The sequence below is a fragment of the Dermochelys coriacea genome, chromosome 12 (genome assembly GCF_009764565.3).
Source record: "Dermochelys coriacea isolate rDerCor1 chromosome 12, rDerCor1.pri.v4, whole genome shotgun sequence".
Taxonomy (NCBI): domain Eukaryota; kingdom Metazoa; phylum Chordata; order Testudines; family Dermochelyidae; genus Dermochelys; species Dermochelys coriacea.
The window spans coordinates 5331376-5353536 of NC_050079.1; the positions used below are offsets into that span (position 1 = coordinate 5331376).

The window sequence follows — 22161 nt, forward strand, 5'->3', positions numbered from 1 at the left end:
AGCATCTGCCACACGAAGGGAGGCAAGAGAAACACACGCACATGAAGCCTCTGGGGACAATACTTTACTGAAGCTAGACTGCTCGAGTCTTCGCCTTGGTAAAGGGGACATTTAAACTCAGGCAACACATATCTAATGAGTCACTCTAGAGCAAGGAGTTAATTGCTGAGAGATGCCAGTTCCCTCAGAGATCAGTGCTGGCTCGCTCAGTGTACGCACATACAGCTGATCAGTACAGTGACACAGGCACAATTATAATACAGGGACTGGAGCCCTCCTGCTACATTGCCTCCCAGGCCCCACTGGACCCGCACAGCACACACAACTCACGCAAACAACGGCAGCTCCGGAACAACAGACTATCCAGTTTCCATCAGAGCCCGTGCCAGAGAGGAGCCATCCCCGGAGCTAGGACTAGTGACCATTCAGAATGTACTGGGAGGAGAGGGGGGCGGGGAAAATGGGCAGTTCCACTGGGCTCCACCCAGCAGCAGGAGGGCCGAGGGCGGTTAGAAGATGGGGATGTAGTTGTCAATCTTGGCGCGGTGCCGCTGAGCAATGCACTCAGCAATCCACACGATGTTGCGACACTCCTGCTCCTTCAGCTTGACGAAGGCGTAGAAAACCCCGAAGTGGAACTGGTTGAGGAAAGCCAGCTTGTTCAGCTTCACCTTCGAAAGCAAAGAGCATGGGTCAGTGCCCTGCAACACTGCCTCCCCCATCAGAAACCTCTATTCCCAGCCCCACAGCAAAGCAGCCCAGAGCTGTGGAGAATGGGGCTCCTGGGTATTTGCTGGGGGGCGGGGGGAAATGGCCCCAGCCAGAGTGGAGCTCCTGTTGCAACCAGCAGTGCAGGCTCAGTGGCTATGCAGAGTCTGTAGGAGAAGCCTATCTTTGGGCACCAGCTGCCATTGCTGCCGGGGCAGGGGGTGGTGTGTGGGGAGGAGAACAGGGACATACCCACCAGGTTTGGGTTGCCACTGTCTTTCTGGGGAAGCCCCAAGAGCCCTTTGCAAGCTTCATTGGTGCTCCCTAGATTCTACAGTGAATCACCTGGCAGGGAGTAAAGGAGTGGGAAGAAAAGCAGGGCTCCCCACAGCTGCCAAGCCAGGCCTGGAAAGCATGACACACAACGTCTGAGCCAGTCCCCCCACCCGTGTGACAAACTCTGCTGCCGGACATCCCTTTGCAGACGCTCTGGAGACTTCCGCTGAGCACTGGGGCTGCAGCAGCTCAGAGGGTCCTTCCCTCACCTCATGCTCGAAAAAACGGTCCTCCAGGGTTTTGTCTCCAGGGTTGCTGCCGGCTCCTTCAAACAACAGTTTGTATTCCTACAGCAAGAGGAAGGGGCCAAGGAACGCATCAAAGCAAGAACCCAGCACAGCATCAGCATCATCCCTCCCGGTCCTGCTGGAGCAGTAGGCTTCCTACTAAGTGCTTATCCATCAGCCAGCCCTCATGGCCTGTGGGGGGTTGTCAGCCTCTTTCCCACCCTGCAGAGAGGAGCGAAGTGCCAGCTCCAGACAGAAACCCTTTCATCCCAGGCAATTTCTCACAGCAGCCTCCACCACAGACGGCAAGAAATCACAGTCAGAAGTGAAGCAGACTCTTGTCCCTCTGCCAGGCTGCCAGCAGCAGGGCATTGGGCTGGCTCCTGGAGGAAGGACAGGATTCTCTGCAGCAAGCACTGATGATTTACCACCCACTTACATTATTTAGATATAGGGCACTTAATCTGGAGTGAGAGCGTCCACACAGGCGTGCGCTGAAACTACAGGTGTCAATGACAGCAGATTTGGGGCCTGGTGTAGACAAGTGTAAATATGAAACTGATTTCATTGCTCTGGTTCCAACAGGAATTAATTCGGGACAGGTCTCTGGCCTGTGTTATGCAAGAGGTCAGATTAGATGAACCCAGTGGTCCCTTCTGGCGTTGGAGTCTATAAATAAACCAGGGCTACTCTGCATGGGCACTCACGGGTTTAAACCCGGCTCCTGGAGAGTTTACAGGTACAAGTTAAACAGGCAACAGGTATACCAGGGCAGTGTGTGTTGAGACAAACCCTGGGCACAGATCCCTGCCGCGGTGCATCACTCTAGAGGAGACGGGTCTCCATCCCTGGCTCCCAACAAAGTCTCATGCCATCTGAACAGGTCCCCGGCAGGTTTCCAGGCACTCGCCATACAGCATTCTAACGCTAGGGTCCAGTCATAAGGCAGGGGGTCCCTTCAGCCACCACCTCCACAAGTGCCCCCCATTGCTCCGTGACCCCAGCCAGGTCTGGGAGAACAGCCTTGCAGCACCTCTTGGCACGGATGGAGACATGGGGGCTCAGAACTGGGTCTGAATGCCCCCATGCAGCGGATGACTCAGGCTCTTCAGCAGGGGCAAAAAAATAAATAGAACCTTGTATCCCACCCTGCAACCAGCACGGCACCGAGTGACGCTGGAGGGAGCCTGGTCCAGGCCTCTCTCAGCCAAAGGAAGCATTGCTGTGACAAGAGCCCCTGCCAGACGAATCCTGAAATGCACCAGGGGTATCCCGCCCCCATCCTCCTTCTCTGTGGCTGTTGTGCCACAAACTCACTGATCAAACTGCAGAGATCAGTCCGACCTGGTCCACAGTCAGTTCCTGTGACCCCCCCGATGGTACTTACAGGGTAGTAGTCCGCTACTGTTTTGACTTGCTCGTAGTCATCTGCTCTGGCTAGCTGGGCCAGCCCCTCAGGATAGAGCTTTCCGCAGTGAGGGAACAGCTTAGCTCGGTCCTCTTTGGAGAGCTCCGTGCCGAACGAGTTAATGGTGATGATGAAGGCTCTCCTGTCAGCTTCAAACTAAGAGAAAGACAAGTCGCATTAGGCAGTGCTGTGTCCGTCCCCCTTGGGTAAAGCGCAAACCTTCAGCTGGGAGTTGGCAAATCCAGCGCTCAAGCTGCAGGCTGATGAATGGAGCAAGGCCAGGACAGTGATAAAGAGCAAATCCAGCTTCGTTAGGGCATGTGAGAGCACTGGAGAGGGCACAAACCAGTCACAGTTCTGCCATCCTCAGCAGGGCCAGGCTACACAGCCTGTGGCACAAGCCTGGCACATGGGGCCAAAGCCCCCCAGGCAGCTGCTGTTTGTGGGGCAGAATGCCAGGTGCAGAGGACAGTCACCGTTCATACTGGGCAACATGGCTTCAGAGCCGGGCTGATGAGCACTCAGTAACTGAGGGATGGTCTGAAAACCTGGGGACCACGTCTCAACTAATCGGTTTGGTTTCTGTGCTAGCAAATGAACTGCTTGTCCCACCTACTGCCCTCGGGCGCTCCTGTGCCGCACGCAGTCACTGCCCCAGGGTTGATTTTCTAAAGCCAGGCACAGATTTGTGCAGCCTGTCTGCAGAATCACTGGTCAGATTCATGCATCTTCTGGCTCCTCGGCACTAGTGTGAACAAGGCTAGGGTACAAGGCTGAACTGGTGGAGACAGCCTTACTAGATGGCCAGTGTTGCACTCCAGTGCGAGGAGTTTGCAACAGAGACAAGGTGCGTGAAAGCTCTGGCCACAGGAGCTGTCCACCAGTCCCTTTGGCTGAGGGGCAGAGTGCACCCAAGGACAAGTATGCGCCGGGCTACTTGAGCAGAGACCTGTGGAAGGAACTCTCATGGGCTTGGCTGCCAGGAATGGGGAGAGCCACATACCACCACTTGCCCTTCCAGCTGCTTCATAACTTACTCTGTCCCCGGCATCGTATGTGGGCTCCTCTCTGAGCCAAAATGCGCCACCTCCCAAGCCTTTCGCATTTCTGGCTGAGGGCAAAGTGGGAAGGTTTTTGTGAGGCCTGCTGTGATGACATCACCTGCTTCCCAGTGCAGGCAACAGCTTCTCTGGCTCCCCAACCACGTAAGCTAGCCACATGCATGGAGGTGCAAAGGAGTTTTAGAAACCAACTTATATGCGGTCAATAGGCAGCCCTGATCTGCTCTGGCTGAGCAGTGCACAGTGCGATTACAGTTACATTATACTGTGCAGAATGTGCAAGGGTGTCCCGTCTGCAGCCTACCTCCAGGATTGGACACATGGCTTCTGCAGTTGTGCCTCCCAGGATCTTGCAGAACTTGTAGAAGGATTCCAGGTATGCCTGAGCAGAAAGCCAAGCAGACAAGAGGATGACTTAGCTACACGTAGCCCACGTGATCCCCAAGTATTTCTAAACTTGTCAAATGGCCTCAAGACATGAGCCCAGTCGGACCTCTGCATCCTGGCACACATCTCACGCCCCTACTAATCTGGTATAACCCCCAATAAGCTCTACCCACTCCAATGACCATGCTTCCATGGAAGTGGAGGGAGGCTAAAGAGGAGAAAGGCTGCAGTTTGATTTCAGAAGTGGCTAGGCAGCCTGGCAGCATGGGCCTCACTTGCATTGCCAGAGGTTCCAAGTTCAAATCCAAGGGGAGCCCTGACAGCTGTAAATACATCTATGGCTCCTCTAATTGGTCCCTTCTTGTCTTCCAGTCTATGAACCAAACAAATAGGCAATGACACAGAGTATGCTGGAGTTCCTCGTGCGAGGTGACTCACGCTGGTCTCCGCAGCTAGCTAGTAATAGGCTGCCCGAATTTGTGCTAACACACGTCATAGTTCATAGCATAGCACTTCCAGGTCAGAAGGCACTTCCTGCTGAAGGCCCTGTGCCTCCCACGGGCCAGGCTGTCTGATAAGATTCAAGAGATGTAAAGCTACACCTGCCCTAGGACTGCAACACCAACCACCTGCAGGACCAGTGATGTAAACTGCTGGACTGTCTTATTCAGCTCCGCTGTACTACACAGGGTCACTACTAAGAAGTCCCCACTGAGAGCCTGATGGCCACAGGAAAACCAAAAGGAAGCACAACCTCATTGTTGTAGCTGAGAATCACTCCAGCCTGGTCTATGCGCAGACTGTAGGCTCATTGGTTCTGTGCAGTACCATCTATGTTTGGGCTGATAGCAGAAAATGCAAGACACCCTCACCCCACCCTTTGTATCAAGACAAGCTCCCCGCACCCCTCTCCCCAAGGGAGCAGTGGAGGGTGGGGAGGAGGGGGTGTCATTGTGGAATGCCAGCTGGAGAGATTAAAGTGCCTCTGGGGTTCGACACATGCTGAGATACCAGGCTGTCGCTTCAGACTCCAGTGAGAGACCAGAGAAGTGCTGTTAAAGTAAAACTTTTCCTAGGAAGATGCTGTCTCACAGGGAGTCACCTCGCTGCATATTCACAACTGGAACGTGCCAGGAAACCTCAGCGGGGAGGGCGTGAGAAAGGTACACCAGTGGGGAGTGCTGCCCTGCACAGCTGCTGCTCTGGGCAAATGTGTCCCTCATTTCCACAAGGGCTTTCAACCAAGAAATCAAGAATGCGACATGCCCCAGAATGGGGTGCTCTTGCTTGGGCTCCAGGGTGATGGCATCCGCCCAACACTCATTGCCTTCAGCTCTGCCTTTTATCACACTCAAGCCAGGACTTCCATGGCAGCCCCAGATCTCACGCAGAGCTCTCTGACCAGCTCCCTGAGAGCGCTCGCTCCCTGCTCCATGTTTGGCCTCAGCCTGGAAGCACATCTGGGGAGAAAAGATGAGGAAAATCCTTCCTGCTACTGAGTTACATGAGCCGGACAAACTTGCAGCATTTTAGAGCTTTCTGCTAGCCAGTGCGGTAGAACTACTAGGGAACCCCCAGCCTCTGCCCGCTCAGGGGCCCAGAGCGAGCAGCCAGCCCCCTCCCAAGGGTCTCGAGGGGCTCCGTCCTGTCATGCACATACAGCAAGAGACGGTCCCTGTGTGGAGGAGTATTGCCTCCAATACTAGAGCAGCCACAAGAGGGAAAAACATGGGCAGTGTCTGTAAAATCAGCAGAGTGTCTTATAAAGGAATTAAATACAAATCAAACGCTTCATCTTAAAAAAAAAAAAAATCACCCTACAGGAGCTGGGTATTATTAGTTAAAACCAAAAGCTAGAACAATTTCTATACAAATTGAAGGAGTTTAAAAGCAAAATAAGGAGATGTAGAATGTTTGACAGTTGACTGAGGTCCTTGATATCCCAGGCATTAGGGAAACCTGGGGCATGATAAACATCTATTAAAACAGCCACTGTTTCAGAGAACCAAAGGGTGGCAAGGGTGCCCATATTTAAGTAGTTCATGGGCTGAGGAAACTAGGGGGGTTCCAAAGAGGATGGAGCTCGGCTGTTCTCAGTGGTAGCAGATGACAGAACAAGGAGTAATGGTCTCAAGTTGCAGTGGGGAAGGTCTAGGTTGGATATTAGGAAACACTATTTCACTAGGAGGGTGGTGAAGCCATTCAATCTTACTCATTGCTTTCTGTCTCCTCAACAGTTTTTGATCCATGACAATACTTTGCCTCTCGCCCCGTGATAGAACAGAATAGAATTAACAGAGGGTAAAATTTTCAAAAGCATCTTAGAATAGACTGTCAAGGCTGGAAGGGACCTCAGGAGGTCATCTAGTCCAACCCGCTGCTCAAAGTGGGACCAACCCCGACTAAATCATCCCAAGCAGGGCTTTGTCAAGCCGGGCCTTAAAAACCTCTAAGTATGGAGATTTCATCACCACCCTAGGTAACCCATTCCAGGGCTTCACCACCCTCCTAGTGAAATAGTGTTTCCTGATATCCAACCTAGACCTCCCCCTCTGCAACTTGAGACCATTGCTCTTTGTTCTGTCATCTGCTACCACTGAGAACAGCTGAGCTCCATCCTCTTTGGAACCCCCCTTCAGGTAGTTGAAGGCTGCTATCAAATCCCCCCTCACTCTTCTCTTCTGCAGACTAAATAACCCCAATTCCCTCAGCCTCTCCTCGTAAGTCATGTGTCCCAGCCTCCTGATTATTTTCGTTGCCCTCTGAAGAACTCTTCCAATTTGTCCACATAGTGGAAGGCCCAAAACTGGATGCAGTACTCCAGATGTGGCCTCACCAGTGCCGAACAGAGGGGAATAATCACTTCCCTCGATCTGCTGGCAATGCTCCTACTAATTCAGCCCAATATGCCGTTAGCCTTCTTGGCAACAAGGGCACACTGCTGACTCATATCCAGCTTCTCGTCCACTCTAACCCCCAGGTCTTTTTCTGCAGAACCAGAGGGGTTCAGAAAAGAGCACTGAAAAGGACCAGGGTACATGCAGAGATGTGTGTGTTTTTACACAAATAAACTGCCCTAAGCTGTTTGCACACATCAGGCATATACACACTATGCACATTTGCTCAGTTTAGCAGATTTTCCCCTAACTAGCCTCCATGCTGAAACTGGCCTTCACTACCATCCATCAGAAGCAGAGGTCACACTCCAGCTGTAGTGAAAACAAGGAAGAGATATAATCTGTATCCTGCCCTTTACCCAGACACTCAAGATGGAGTGACAGCCTCATGGCAGCACTCACCGTGACAAACACAGGACTTGGTTTTCATATTAATGAGAAGTTCCTGATAGTGCTGGCTAGAACCGGACCATACTGGTAGGAGCTGCAGTTAGCTCTGCACACACAGCTCTGCCGGTGCCCCTCAATCCTGATCCGCCACGCACACAGCTATTCCCTCTCTGGGCTCCCCACACACAGCTCTGCCAGTGCCCCTCAATGCAGACCCACAGCCCCCACAGCTATTCCCTCTCTGGGCTCCCCACACAGCTCTGCCGGTGCTGCTCAATGCAGACCCACAGCCATTCCCTCTCTGGGCTCCCCACACACAGCTCTGCTGGTGCCCCTCAATGCAGACCCACAGCCATTCCCTCTCTGGGCTCCCCACACACAGCTCTGCTGGTGCCCCTCAATGCAGACCCACAGCCATTCCCTCTCTGGGCTCCCCACACACAATTCTGCCGGTGCTCCTCAATGCAAACCCACAGCCCCCACAGCTATTCCCTCTCTGGGCTCCCCACACAGCTCTGCCGGTGCCCCTCAATGCAGACCCACAGCCATTCCCTTTCTGGGTTCCCCACACACAATTCTGCCGGTGCCCCTCAATGCAAACCCACAGCCCCCACAGCTATTCCCTCTCTGGGCTCCCCACACACAATTCTGCCGGTGCCCCTCAATGCAAAACCACAGCCCCCACAGCTACTCCCCCTCAGGGCTCCCCACACACAGCTCTGCCGCTACCCCTCAATGCAGACCCACAGCCATTCCCTCTGGGCTCCCGACAGCTCTGCCGGTGCCCCTCAATGCGGACCCACAGCCATTCCCTCTCTGGGCTCCCCACACACAGCTCTGCCGGTACCCCTCAATGCGGACCCACAGCCATGCCCTCTCTGGGCTCCCCACACAGCTCTGTCGGTGCCCCTCAATGCGGACCCACAGCCATTCCCTCTCTGGGCTCCCCACATACAGCTCTGCTGGTGCCCCTCAATGCAAACCCACAGCCCCCACAGCTATTCCCCCTCTGGGCTCCCCACACAGCTCTGCCGGTGCCCCTCAATGCGGACCCACAGCCATTCCCTCTCTGGGCTCCCCACACAGCTCTGCCGGTGCCCCTCAATGCAGACCCACAGCCATTCCCTCTGGGCTCCTGACAGCTCTGCTGGTGCCCCTCAATGCGGACCCACACCATTCCCTCTCTGGGCTTCCCACACAGCTCTGCCAGTGCCCTTCAATCCACACTGGCAGCCCCCATGCCTATTCCAACCCTCCACAAGGGAAACTTATTCAGAGTAAAGAGCTCTCTGCCCTCCAAGGAGGGGGATTCTGGGTTCAGAGTCACATGCCATCTTCCTCTATGCTGCTGCGTTGCTGGGGTATCCATTGTTCCAGCAGCTTGGCTGGGCTCTAAAGCCTTTCCCAAGTAAACCTTCACTTTTTAAGAAAGCACGTTACTGGTCCATGATCTCGGAGCCAGGCCCAAGGGACCAGTCTCTCCACGTTGGCTAGGTCAAGCCTCCTCTTCACATGGATTCTGTGGCCACCTCTGTCAGCCAAGGAGCAGCCCTCTGCCAGAGCCTGCACAACTCATGCAAGGTCAACTCATGCAACAGAGAGGGGCAAGGTCAAAGGGTACTTTAAGGATACCCTCCCTGCCAGCCAGCTGACATGGCAGCAGAGATTGGAAGCAGCTGGCACTAGCAAGCTGGATATAATAGCACTGCATGAACCAGCCTCCAGCCCCCCAGCCCGGAACACTGCTTCATTCCATCTTGGACACAGACCCTGTTCTCGGTCACTTTTTAACTGCATTATTGCTTCCCGGGGGAGATGCTTCTAGCCGGCTTTACAATATACAGTGAACACACTAACAACTCCCTCCTTACCCAGCCTGGAAAAGCTGTCTTTGGAAATAGCCAGTCAGGGGAGCGCTCCATGAGCGCTCACCCTGTGTGGCAGGAAACGACCAGGCAGACAGCAATGCCCCACCCCTCACAGCACGAGTCACTGATGTGTGTTACTCCAGGAAGCCATTTCATTAGCTCCTTCCCTCCCAGAGAGGGTCACATTTACCTTATACAGCGTGTTTCGGATGATTTCGATGTTCATTTCATCGAGGTCCTGCTCGGATATGCAATCCTGGAAGAAGGCAGCTGAAACAGACACAGAAAGCCATGAGCAACATTGCAGAGTGCTCCTGCTGCCCGAGTTGTACACTGTGCTCCTTGGAGAGGGAGTGGAGTGTAAGACCTTGGCGTGTAGGAGGCCAGGTTTCCAAAGGCACAGCACCCAGCATGACCCTTACAGCTAGATGTTCAGAAGCGCTCATATTGGGGACTGAGCTCGGAATAATCAGGCCTGTATCCTGGTGCCTAGATGGGAGCCAAAATCTCCTGAAAAAGACTGGGTATGCCTTTTCTAGTCCCCGGGAGTTCTGGTGCTGCAAAGCCAGGGAACCACCAGGCGTCCCACAGAGCTCTGCAGGAAGGGGCAGGGTCTTAACCAGTAGTTTTATGGTGGTGACATTAGTGCCATTTAGAAATCTAATTTCCTAGGGTGCCTTGAGCTGCAAGGCTGTTAGGTCCCAGACTCGGGCGCAAGTCAGACGGCAGTAGCAGTTAGTGGCTTGTTTGTTAGGCAGCGCTACGCTATTCCCCAGGACTGGGCCAGCACCAGACATGGTGGTGAACAAACGCTGAAGTACACAAAAAGAAGGCATATGCAATCAAATGGGGCAAGAGGGAAGTCCATATGCCTGTAATGGTGATGGGACATTCATGGGGGCAGTGGATGTTACGTTTTTAGGAAGGTAAAGAGCTGGATTAAAGACTCTGGCCTACAGGAATGTTCTACATCGCCTTGTTTCTCAGCAAGAGATGGTCATTTTCATTCACTATAAACCCTGGACACAGAGCCTAGAGATGGACACACTGCACAGCTGGTCAGACTTTTTTAAACCAATGCATTTCAGCCTTGGGAATTGGACATCCCGTGTACGAAGGTTTGCAGTACCTTCCGTTACACTTGCGGTCGCTATTTGCGTTAAGGGTCCTGGTTTTCATTCTGCTTCCATCTTGCTGCCCCTTTTATGCTAGGGCTCCCTTTCTGGTTTCCCATGCTCAGGGAATGCATATAAATGCTTTGGCTTTGCTGCAGGTGACCCTTCCCTATCTGAACACTCAATACATGGGAGCAAGAGCTCTCGCTATTGGTTCAGTTTTTGTTCAATTTCTTGGCTCCTTGTCTAATGAGTCATTTTCCCATTGACTATTTCTCTGCCTCACTGTCCCAGGCCGTGTTTGTGGGAAGCACTTTCTTTCCTAGCTAAGAAAATCTAGGCTATCAGGACTCTAAGTCTGTTGGGGAACTGGATCCTTTCTGGAGCAGCTAGAAGAACTGCTCATGGATCACCCCATCGATTATGTTCCATTAACTCTGTTTGCCAACACTAGCCCATGAGGCCTGTGGGCCCAGACAGCCACAGTGCACAGTGGAAGTGTTCGCTCATTTCCTCCCAAACTGCTCCAGTGCTGGCTTTAGGTCTTGTCTCTCTCTTGCTGGGATAAGGTACCACTGGGACGAGTTTCAAGTACTTGTTTCACAGTGGGACATAGACAAGTCTGGCTCTGCAGACCACAGCAATTACCAACATTTAACAAAGTTAGTGGCATCTCCCACTTGGAGTTACTTTTCCCCTCTACAGTTACGTCTCACTGCTGGCGAGAGAAGGCTCTGCTGATTATTCTTCCAGCCAAGCCGTGATGCATAACAGTAACGCTTCTGCTAGAGTCCACATTCTACAGATCGTTATAAGGTAAGTCAGTTGCCAACCTGAACTCCTGGTTTACAGCACTCATGGTTTATGAAGCGACTGCTTGTATTTATTGCCTGTGTTGGTACAAGTAAAGGCAGAGAGGAATGGAAGTGGTAGCTATCGGGAAAGATGCCCATAGAAAACTGCCCAGCATACCAACCAAACTGCTCCAGTGTTCCAGTGGGAATAGTAAATCTATGCTACAAACTTGCTAAATTAAGTAAAATTATCTCACTCCCTCAGAGGGACTTCAGATTATTTGCTAAACTGCCCTGCATAACCTGTGTCAGTCAAGACAACTAGTGTTAAAAGAAGGTTACATTTCTTAACATGCCTCAACCTTTTACCTTCAGGTTTCTGCACAAGACCATTTGTGCAGCAGCTGATGGGGACTAAGGGGGTTGCTTTATGATCATTGAGTTGTAGTTGGACAAGATAGTTCAAGTAACACATACAAGGCAGAAAAACCCACCATACCTATCTGGGTGGCTAGAACAGTTTGTAGTCCCAGATTCAGAAACACGGATTTGTGCCCATTCTCGTGCATGAATTCCAAGGTTCCAAGCCCAGCTGAAAGGCACTTTGAATAAACACTGCTCACCCAGGGGTGTGTCCACCAAGATTGCGTTGTAGAGCTCCGCAGGGGTCTGAGCAATGTTCACAGCTTCCATTTGCTCAAAGCTTCCTAGAGGATGGCACTTGGGCACCAGCTCTGCGATGGAGCGCTGGTGCAGCGTTCCGGTGATCAGCAGGATGACGTTATCGATCATGTAGCTGTAACTATGAAGAACAGGAGAGGGGAATGTGTTACTGATACGGACACAAGGGCAGTAAGGTGGGTGCACGTGTTGGCCCACAGAAAATATATCACAGTTGCTGTTGGCTCTTCAGTCAACCTGAAGACTCTCTAGGAAGTTGCCAGGTGCACCCACCTCCTCCAGGGAGCAGAGGAGCCTTCTTTCCAACAATCACAGGTCTACCAGTCTGGGGGAGAGGAACCAAGCTTACTCCCAACTTTAGACCACTCCAGCTAGACCCCTGCCAACTACACATCTCTTCCTGCCACTCCACTCCTTCTCCCAAGCCACTGGGACCCCCTCATGTCACATGCCCCAGTGAAGAAGACGACTCCTTTTGTGGCTGTACAAAGCATTGCCTTAGCAAGGTCAGCAGGAGCCAGGGAAACTGATGGGGATGAGGACGACAGGTCTTCATCCCTCTGGCTGAGTTCAGCTGCTGCATCTGGGGAAGCATTGTACAAGCGCATTCCTGCAGCCCTGTGCCAAGTCTGGCCCCTGTACCTTGTGGCTATTCACTTGGGAGCACATACGCTAGGCAGCCTTATTAAAAGCCCAGTAAGAGGAAAATTACATGTTAATCAATCACCATCACCTTGCAGCCTTTAACTCCAGACTGGAGGTTTCCAGAAGACCTGCTCTAGCTCCATCGGAATTTAAGGGTTTGATGGAGAAATCACCGGGTGCGGGTCTGTGGCTGCATTATTACAGGAGCTCAGACTGCATGATCCAAAAGTGCTTTTCTGTCCTTAACCCATGAATCATTTACACTGCAGCAGAGGCCATAGGCCATACCCCAACAGGGGCTGCCTTGCACTAGGCACTGTACACACAGATTTTAGCTTGAAAGACAAGACAGGCTGGAGGGGCGGAAGCTGCAGCAATCAGGAAGCAAGATCAGGGCTTTGACAGATGCTTTGACAGCCTATACAGAAGGAGCCGTGTGAGATTTAGACACTGCCTGGATGCTGGACTAGAGGGTGGGCAAAGGCCAGAGTGTGGCTTGGTGCTGCCCAGCATGACAGAGGCAGGGAGGGGGAAGGGCTTTGGGGAAGAGCGGCAGCTCAGCTGTGGCCATGTTGCATTTCAGCTGAGAGCTGGAAATACACAAGGAGGTCAAGACGACAGGCTGAAATTTCAGTTTGAGGGAGACACATGCAAAGTAAGGTTTCAGAGTAGCAGCCATGTTAGTCTGTATTCGCAAAAAGAAAAGGAGTACTTGTGGCACCTTGAGACTAACAAATCTCTAAATTTGTCTCTAAGGTGCCACAAGTACTCCTTTTCTACATGCAAAGTAGAGGCCGATTGAGAGACGGCAGGAGTCTATCAGCAAACATTGCTCAGAGACACCCAGGGACCATAAGGGAGAAGAGGAGGGTGCCAAGCATGGTGCCCTGATGGACCTCAGCGAATAGGGAGGATGACGAGGTCCTGAAGAAGCAATCTGCGAGGTCAGAGGAGAACAGGGAGAAGATGGATCCAAAGGCTGAGGGATCACAAGACTGGGATGGGCATGGTGGAGAGTCTCCAAGGAAGCTGGTAGGTCCAGGAGGAGGAGTATAAGTTTTTGACCGGAAAGAAGCCATCAGAGCCCTTGGTGAGAGCTGTTTTGGGGGAGCAGAGAGGGCAGAAGGCAGAGGGGAGTGGGTCCAGACTGGACTCCTGAGAGCGGGTGTAGGAGGCACACTGAGCGCGTCCGGAGGTAAGTGGAGAAGGGCAATGGAGGCCCAGCCTGACAGGGAGCAGGGGTCCAGGCCGTTCTCTGGATGGCCGGAGAGTAAATTATTGAGGGGAAGGGACTTGAGGAGAGCGAGAATGGGAGGACAGAGATGGGGTTTGAGGAACCAAGCAGGAAGGACATGGCCTGGCTCTGCTCAAGCACTTAGTTCAGCCTGGCTAGGAGGGGCTGGGCGAGTTTTTCCAAGGCCTGCTGAAGCTGGGGGCTGCCGTGTCTCAGGGAATAAGCAGAAAGCAAGATCAAGTACCATACCACATGTGGTGGGTAACTGCCCCTCCAATTGCCCTCCACTTCCCCGCGTGCTTCTGCCTCTGCCTTCCCCTTATGACAAAGGACTTTGCTGGGGCTCTCAGTGACCGTTAAGATTTGGTTCACTTTACCAAGACTACACATCGGCACAACTGCATGACTTTGTTAACAGTCTCCAAGCTCAAAGGCAACCCCTCTCTTGCCTCCACAGCACCCTAGACCAGAGCCCCCTCCCCACTGTGGAGATTAGAACATGGTCAAGGCCACCTGAAGGGAAGCCCCCTCCCCCCAACTTGTTTGTAACAGAAGAGAAGCAGACAGAGCTGTAACACAGGAGCGTGATTCACTGAGATGCATCTTGATGGCTTGTGGCCTCTCATCCAGTGCTAAACACACAGACCAAGCCCTGGCTGAAGCATGGACTGCTAGGACCAGTGCCATGCAGGGGCTCGAAGGTAGCAGTTTCCAGGCTATACTGTCTGCTTACTAACAAATGCAACTTAAGCCAAGATTGTATGCCATGATTTTCAGGAAAAGTCCTGACAGGTCGTTATGTGCCCATCTGCAATGCCCCTACTCTGCAAAGGCTGCATTAGGGCATCACCTACGCACAGCAAGGCAAAGCACGCTGAACCTCACAAGGCATAAGATCCATTCAGCCAGAAGCCTCCTGAGCTTAACCTGCAACTAGGAACAGGCAGGGGAAAGGAGGATAGAGCACTCTGATATTGCCAGCACAAGCACCTACCAATTACATGCTGAACGGCTCTTGACCTGCCCTAGCTCACCTCAAGTCCTGCTGTCATCATGACAAGGGCAGCCTACAAGGAGTTAGACCCAAGCCATCCACAGACATGGGAACGGTAACACTTCTACAGCTACTTGTGAACACAAACGGCTCCAGAACCACACTCTGATCTAGCTTTGTTAGAAACAAACAGATTGTGCTGGACACCGACAAGCACCGGGCAATGCAGAGCTGGGCTGATGGGCCATCCTTCACACACACACACACACACACACACACACACACACACACTGCTGGGGAAGGAGCACAAGTGTGAGAGCACACACCTACACTACTTTCTCACTCTCAGTTTTGAGTGTCTCGTCACCCACTCCAATTTCCTGCACCACTTTCTGATGACAGAAATTCATCACACAACGTTGTACACCAAATAGAGTGTCTCAGACTCACAAGTCTGCCTATTACTACTGGTCCCAGGTGAAATCAGCCTGGGGACCAGCTTCATGTGTGCATCCACAGGTCCTATGATATGTACAAAGAGCCATAGGTGTGCATGACACTTCACCCAGAGAGAGAGGAGAAAGGTTCCAGGCTGAAGTGCTTATAATCTATGCCCAGTACAACAGGATGCAGGGCGAGAGCCGAGGAGATAAGGAGCCAGCTCACACAAACAAGGCAATGTTCAATATCTGACAGTTCCCATTCACTGCTAGAATACTCGTGCGGATATCAACCCCCTGGGGCAAAACCAGTGCAAAAGGTAAAGGAACTGGTCTTTTGTTTGTCTGTAGCTCTCCTGGAGGACCACATAAACCCAGATAAGAGAAGACACGTACTGTATGGGACCTAATGCAACCGTCCAGAAGAGGCCAACCGTCCAGTGGCAGCTCGGAGTACATGCCTTAGCAATAGCGTTGGTTAAATATGAGCTGCAGTTCCACTTTCTAGCAAGCCGAGGCTGTGTTTATTCCAGCTCTCTCTCGCTCATTCCAGATAAAACAAACCGGAGGCTGAGATCTTCGTGTTTCCTGTTCCAGGTGACCATCAAAGTTCTGACTAAACAAGAGAATTAAGCCAGAACGCACTGACCGAATGTTTGGGATGCAGTCAGAAAAGCCTCTTCCCCAGCCATGCCTGGATGCACCTGCTTTCCGGTGCAGGGGTCTGGTAAGAATGCAGCGGCCTTCTTGTATACCCGTTAGAGCACAGCCAGCCAAGCAGCAGTACCCCCTTTGCCTCTGCTACGGCCTCTTCTGCCAGCCCTATGGCGTTTGGTTGGTTTGACTTTTACCAAGGGACAGGGTAGCAGTGATCCCCCAAATGCCCATCTAACATGGTGTGCCTGTTTATGCACCTCACCTCCCTCCCCACAACTTCCTCGGGGCCTTGCATGCTTCAGCATCTGCATACGTTTCATTTCTAGGTCACGCTCAAATCACCTCTTGGGAACGAGAGGCTTTCCAGCAGGCAATGCCACTAGTCTGGTGAGAGCCAGACACAGACATAACCAGACTGTCAGAGGTTACAGAATTCCGCAGAGGCTTCACAGAGCTAATCAGTGCTCACACCTCCACACCTAGAAAGGTACCACCGGAGGGTAATCACTTCCCCTGTTTTATTATGTGAAGAACAATGGGAGCAGCATGTTAGTCATATGGGACTGCTCCTTCCAGCACTCCCTTTAACAAGTCAGGTTATGCTGCACCTCTTAAGAGGAACAACAGCTCAGGAACATCAAGGTTCTCAACCAGCAAGGATAATACAGGGGCTTGGAGGGAAGACACCCATCTTCCCACTTGTGCTGGGAAGTGGGCCACTGGGTTGAAGGATTCCCCAAGAACCGTGACGCGAACCAGGAAAGCCACCGCAGAAGAGGGGGAGGTGGTGACAGCTGTTAAAATAGAAAATCGCCCCCAGAGAAATGGTAACAGGCACCAGGAGTTAATTAGGGAGTGTAAAGACTAGTGTAAACACCAAGGAAGCTGTATCGAGCGCTAGCAAAAGAGGTTTAGGAAGACCTAAATGAGACAGGGAGCAGGCAAGCAGCAAGAAATGGGAGAGATTACATTAGACAACAGCTAAACTCTGATGTCACCCTGTAGCGTATCTGGCAATGGTAAATCTGTATAGGGGATAAGGTTGTGGGGGGCGACTGAAGAACAGGAATCGGGACCTGACAAACTCTTCACTTAAATCGCTTCCCTTTCTGAAGTCAGGATCAAACCCTCGCCGAGGGCATAATGAGGTTTCCAGTGGCACAGAACAGGAGTCTGCCTGCCTGCAGCTGGGAAAGCAGTTGTCAACAGACTAGGAGCTTGGCCACAGGCGCAAAGTTCTGGATAGTCAGTCACTGGCACATCCAGAGGAATACACCCCTGTATCTTGCAGCACATAAGATGCCAGCTGTAGATCATCTGCATCCATAGACCTGTAATTAGTTTCTGAACTCAGAAATATTTTCTTGGAGTTCCTTGAGAACAGGTCAGATGTCTAAAATGGAAATTCTCAGACACCAACATTAGCGGAACAAGAAAAGGGCCAAAACAGCAGAAACCATGGAGAGTCACAGCAACAACTGGAAGGGCTCTTTCCTGTTCCTGCACTTGGCATGAGGGACCCTTGATCTTGAAAGAGAGTCTCTTGGTCAGCCCAGCAAACCCTGCCCTCCCACCCTCTCCAGCCCCCAGAGTTGTGTGTGCAGAGGAGAGGAAGGTATGATGCAAGAGGACAGCATATCCGATAGCAAACCACCCCAGAGCCTGCTAACGTTTTTGTACAGTTATGTAGGACAAGTCCCCAAGTCAGCTTGAATTATACAAAGATACCAATTACATTCAGCCCACATGTTACATACTGAATAATTCAAACAAATAATTCAGGCTCATGGTGCCATGGCACTGTTTCTCTTGCAGGACAGCAGGACTTTTATCACTATGGCTGGTGTTAACATGAATCCCTTAAAAAAGGTGCTAGGTGGAAGCCATAAGTTGTAATTGACCTTTGTACTTACAGGTTTCAATGCTGCTGCAATGACATGCGGTTGAAAAGGTGCAACACCCTATACATGCTAATGATTGCATACAATAAACCCGGAGTCCTGGCATGAACTGAAGCATGCATGTCGCTGCATGTCAGAGTTCCCTCAGAACGGTCATCACGCATATATGGTGGCTTTTGCCCAAAAACTGTAAGATGAGCAGAACCTTTCTCCTACAGCCATAAAAACCACAGACCTCTGCCTCTGCCTTCCAGATTTCCCACTGCGGGGCCTTTTATCCTTTGTTGCCTTGGCCATTGGCATATGCACAATCATATAGTTGGTACATTTCAGTAAGGCATTCAGATGGGTTTTCACCCTTCAGTTACTGATACGGTCGACCAACCTTAACTCCCATCCTGGGAAACATTTGAACTAGATGAGGTTTTTTACCCTTTTCTAAATGGTTTGGCATGCACTGGGAGGAAACTGAACACGAAACCCTAAGGAATTTAGGAGTGTCACATGGTCTTTGACGCCCCCAGCCAGACTTTGAAGCCAGCTATTCGTTCTCCAGCCTTCTTTGCGCCATAACTTTAGAAAAGCGGCAAAGTTGGGAAGGAGAGAAAGAATAAAGTCCAGAGGACCTGTTGCAGACTTACCAGGGATGATGAATTTGATGGGGATGACTAGGTAGGATTAGGACCTAACTTACCCCCCTACTAGGTCTATAGCAGATTTTGCAAACTAAGAAATCTGCAAGGAGCAGACGTATGCCTGAGGGCAAGAATCAATGTATAAGAACAGCCACACTGGGTCAGACCAATGGTCCAGCTAGCCCAGTATCCTGTCTTCTGACAGTGGCCAATGCCACATGCTTCAAGGAGAATGAACAGAACAGGGCAATTTATCTAGTGATCCATCCTGTCATCTAATCTCAGGAGCTGGCAGTCAAAGGCTTTAGTACACCCACAGCATGGGGTTGCATCCTTGACCATCCTGGCTAATAGCCTGAACTTATCTAATTCTTTTTTGAACCCCATTATACTTTTGGCCTTGACAACTTTCCCTGACAATGAGTTCCCCAGGTTGACTGTGCATCATGTGAAGTACTTCCTTATGTACGTTTTAAACCTGCTGCCTGTTAATTTCATTGGCTGACCCTTGGTTCTTTTATTACAAGGGGTAAACAACACTTCCTTATTCACTTTCTCCACAACATTCATGATTTATTGACTTCTATCATATCCCCCCCCTTAGTCGTCTCTTTTCCAAACCGACAAGTCCCTGTCTTTTTTAATCTCAAAAAAGAAAAGGAGTACTTGTGGCATCTTAGAGACTCACAAATTTATTTGAGCATAAGCTTTCTTGAGCTACAGCTCACTTCATCAGATGCATTCGGTGGAAAATACAGTGGGGAGATTTATATACACACACAGAGAACACGAAACAATGGATTTTATCATACACGCTGTAAGGAGAGTAATAAGTGATGGTCACATAAACACCACCCTATATCGGAAACCTACTGACCGCTATTCCTACCTACATGCCTCTAGCTTTCACCCAGATCACACCACACGATCCATTGTCTACAGCCAAGCTCTACGATATAACCGCATTTGCTCCAACCCCTCAGACAGAGACAAACACCTACAAGATCTCTATCATGCATTCCTACAACTACAATATCCACCTGCTGAAGTGAAGAAACAGATTGACAGAGCCAGAAGAGTACCCAGGAGTCACCTACTACAGGACAGGCCCAACAAAGAAAATAACAGAACGCCACTAGCCATCACCTTCAGCCCCCAACTAAAACCTCTCCAACGCATCATCAAGGATCTACAACCTATCCTGAAAGACAACCCATCACTCTCACAGATCTTGGGAGACAGCCCAGTCTTTGCTTACAGACAGCCCCCCAACCTGAAGCAAATACTCACCAGCAACCACACACCACATAACAGAACCACTAACCCAGGAACCTATCCTTGCAACAAAGCCCGTTGCCAACTCCGTCCACATATCTATTCGGGGGACACCATCACAGGGCCTAATCACATCAGCCACACTATCAGAGGCTCGCTCACCTGCGCATCTACCAATGTGATATATGCCATCATGTGCCAGCAATGCCCCTCTGCCATGTACATTGGTCAAACTGGACAGTCTCTACGTAAAAGAATAAATGGACACAAATCAGAAGTCAAGAATTATAACATTCAAAAACCAGTCGGAGAACACTTCAGTCTCTCCGGTCACACGATTACAGATCTGAGAGTGGCTATCCTTCAACAAAAACACTTCAAAAACAGACTCCAAGGAGAGATTGCTGAATTGGAATTAATTTGCAAACTGGGTACAATTAACTTAGGCTTGAATAGAGACTGGGAGTGGATGGGTCATTACATAAAGTAAAACTATTTCCCCATGTTATTTCTCCCCCCACCCCACCCCCCACTGTTCCTCAGACGTTCTTGTTAACTGCTGGAAATGGCCCACCTTGATTACCACCACAAAAGGTTTTCCTCCTTCCCCCCCTCCTTCCTGCTGGTAATAGCTCATCTTAAGTGATCACTCTCCTTACAGTTTTCAGAGTAGCAGCCATGTTAGTCTGTATTCGCAAAAAGAAAAGGAGTACTGGTGGCATCTTAGAGACTAACAAATTTATTAGAGCATAAGCTTTCGTGAGCTTGTGTGTGTATGATAAACCCATTGTTTCATGTTCTCTGTGTGTATATATAAATCTCTCCTCTGTTTTTTCCACCAAATGCATCCGATGAAGTGAGCTGTAGCTCACGAAAGCTTATGCTCTAATAAATTTGTTAGTCTCTAAGGTGCCACAAGTACTCCTTTTCTTTTTTGCGAATACAGACTAACACAGCTGCTACTCTGAAACCCTTTTTAATCTTGCGTCATATGGAAGCTGTTCCATACCCTTAATCATTTTTGTCATCCTTCTCTGTACTTTTCTCAATTCTAGTATACCTTTTATGACATGGGATGACCAGAACTACACCTAGAATTCAAGGTGTGGGTGTACCATGGATTTATACAGAGACATTATCATATTTTCTGTCTCATTATCTATCCCTTTCCTAATGGTTCCCAACATGGATAGTGTTTTTTTTGGCTGCCGCTGCACATTGAGCAGATGTTTTTAGAGAACTATTCACAATGACTCCAGGATCTTTCTTGAGTTGTAACAGCTAATTTAGATCCCATCATTTTGTACGTGTAGTTGGGATTGTTTTCCAATGTGTGTTACTTTGCATTTACCAACACTGAATTTCATCTGCCATTTCCTTGCCCAGTCACCTAGTTTTGTCAGATCCCTTTGTAACTCTTCGCAGTCTGCTTTGGACTTACCTATCTTGAGTAGTTTTCTACCATCTGCAAACATTGCCACTTCAATGTTTACCCCTTTTTCCATATCATTTATGAAGATATTGAACAGTACTGCTCCTAGTACAGGTCCCTCAGGTACCCTGCTATTTACCTCTCTCCATTCTGAGAGCTGACCATTTATTCCTACCCCTTTCTTCTTATCTTTTAACCAGTTTCTGATCCATGAGAGGACCTTCCCTCATATCATGACTGCTTACTTTGCTTAAGAACTTTTGGTGAGAGACCTTGTCAAAGGCTTTCTGAAAGTCCAAGTACACTATATCCACTGGATCACCCTTGTCCACATATTTGTTGACCCCCTCAAAGATCTCTAAGATTAGTGAGGCATGATTTCCATCTACAAAAGCCATGTTGACTCTTCTCCAATATATTGTGTTCATCTACATGTGTGAGAATTCTGTTCTTTACTATTTTTTCAACCAGTTTGCCTGGTACTGAAGTTAGGCTTACTGGCCTGTAATTGCCAGGATCACCTCTGGAGGCTTTCTAAAAAATTGGTATCGTGTCATCTGGTACAGAGGCTGATTTAAGTGACAGGTTACATTCCACAATTAGTGGTTCTGCAATGTCATATCCGAGTTCCTTCAGAACTCTTGGGTGAATACCATCTGGCGGTCCTGGTGACTTATTACTGTTTAATTTATCAATTTGTACCAAGACCACCTCTACTGACACCTCAATCTGGGACAGTACCTCACTTAGAAAAAACAGCTCAGGTGTGGGCATCTCCCTCACATCCTCTGCAGTGAAGACAGAAGCAGAGAATTCATTTAGCTTCTCTGCAATGGTCTTGTCTTTGAGTGCTCCTTTAGCACCTTGGTCATCCGGTGGCCCCACTGATTTTTTGGCAGACTTCCTGCTTCCCATGTACTCAACTTTTTTTGCTGTTACTTTGTGTCTTTTGCTAGTTGCTCTTCAAATTCTTTTTTGGTCTGCCTAATTGTATTTTTGCACTTGATTTACCAGCGTTTATGCTCCAGTTTTCCTCAATAGGATTTGATGCCCAGTTTTTAAAAGGATGCCTTTTT

General features: G+C 50.2%; 1 protein-coding gene across 1 annotated transcript in view; it reads right to left on the reverse strand.

Annotated features, from left to right (window-relative positions):
• Positions 1–48: 48 nt before the first annotated feature.
• ATP6V0D1 (ATPase H+ transporting V0 subunit d1) overlaps positions 49–22161 on the reverse strand; it is a 93519-nt gene continuing 71406 nt past the window's right edge. The window contains exons 3-8 of the mRNA XM_038368242.2: positions 11815–11993; positions 9473–9552; positions 4045–4122; positions 2659–2835; positions 1254–1331; positions 49–671 (exon numbers count right to left, since the gene is read on the reverse strand). Coding sequence (XP_038224170.1) covers positions 510–671; positions 1254–1331; positions 2659–2835; positions 4045–4122; positions 9473–9552; positions 11815–11993 — 754 coding nt within the window. The 3' untranslated portion in view covers positions 49–509. The remainder of the gene's footprint in view (positions 672–1253; positions 1332–2658; positions 2836–4044; positions 4123–9472; positions 9553–11814; positions 11994–22161) is intronic.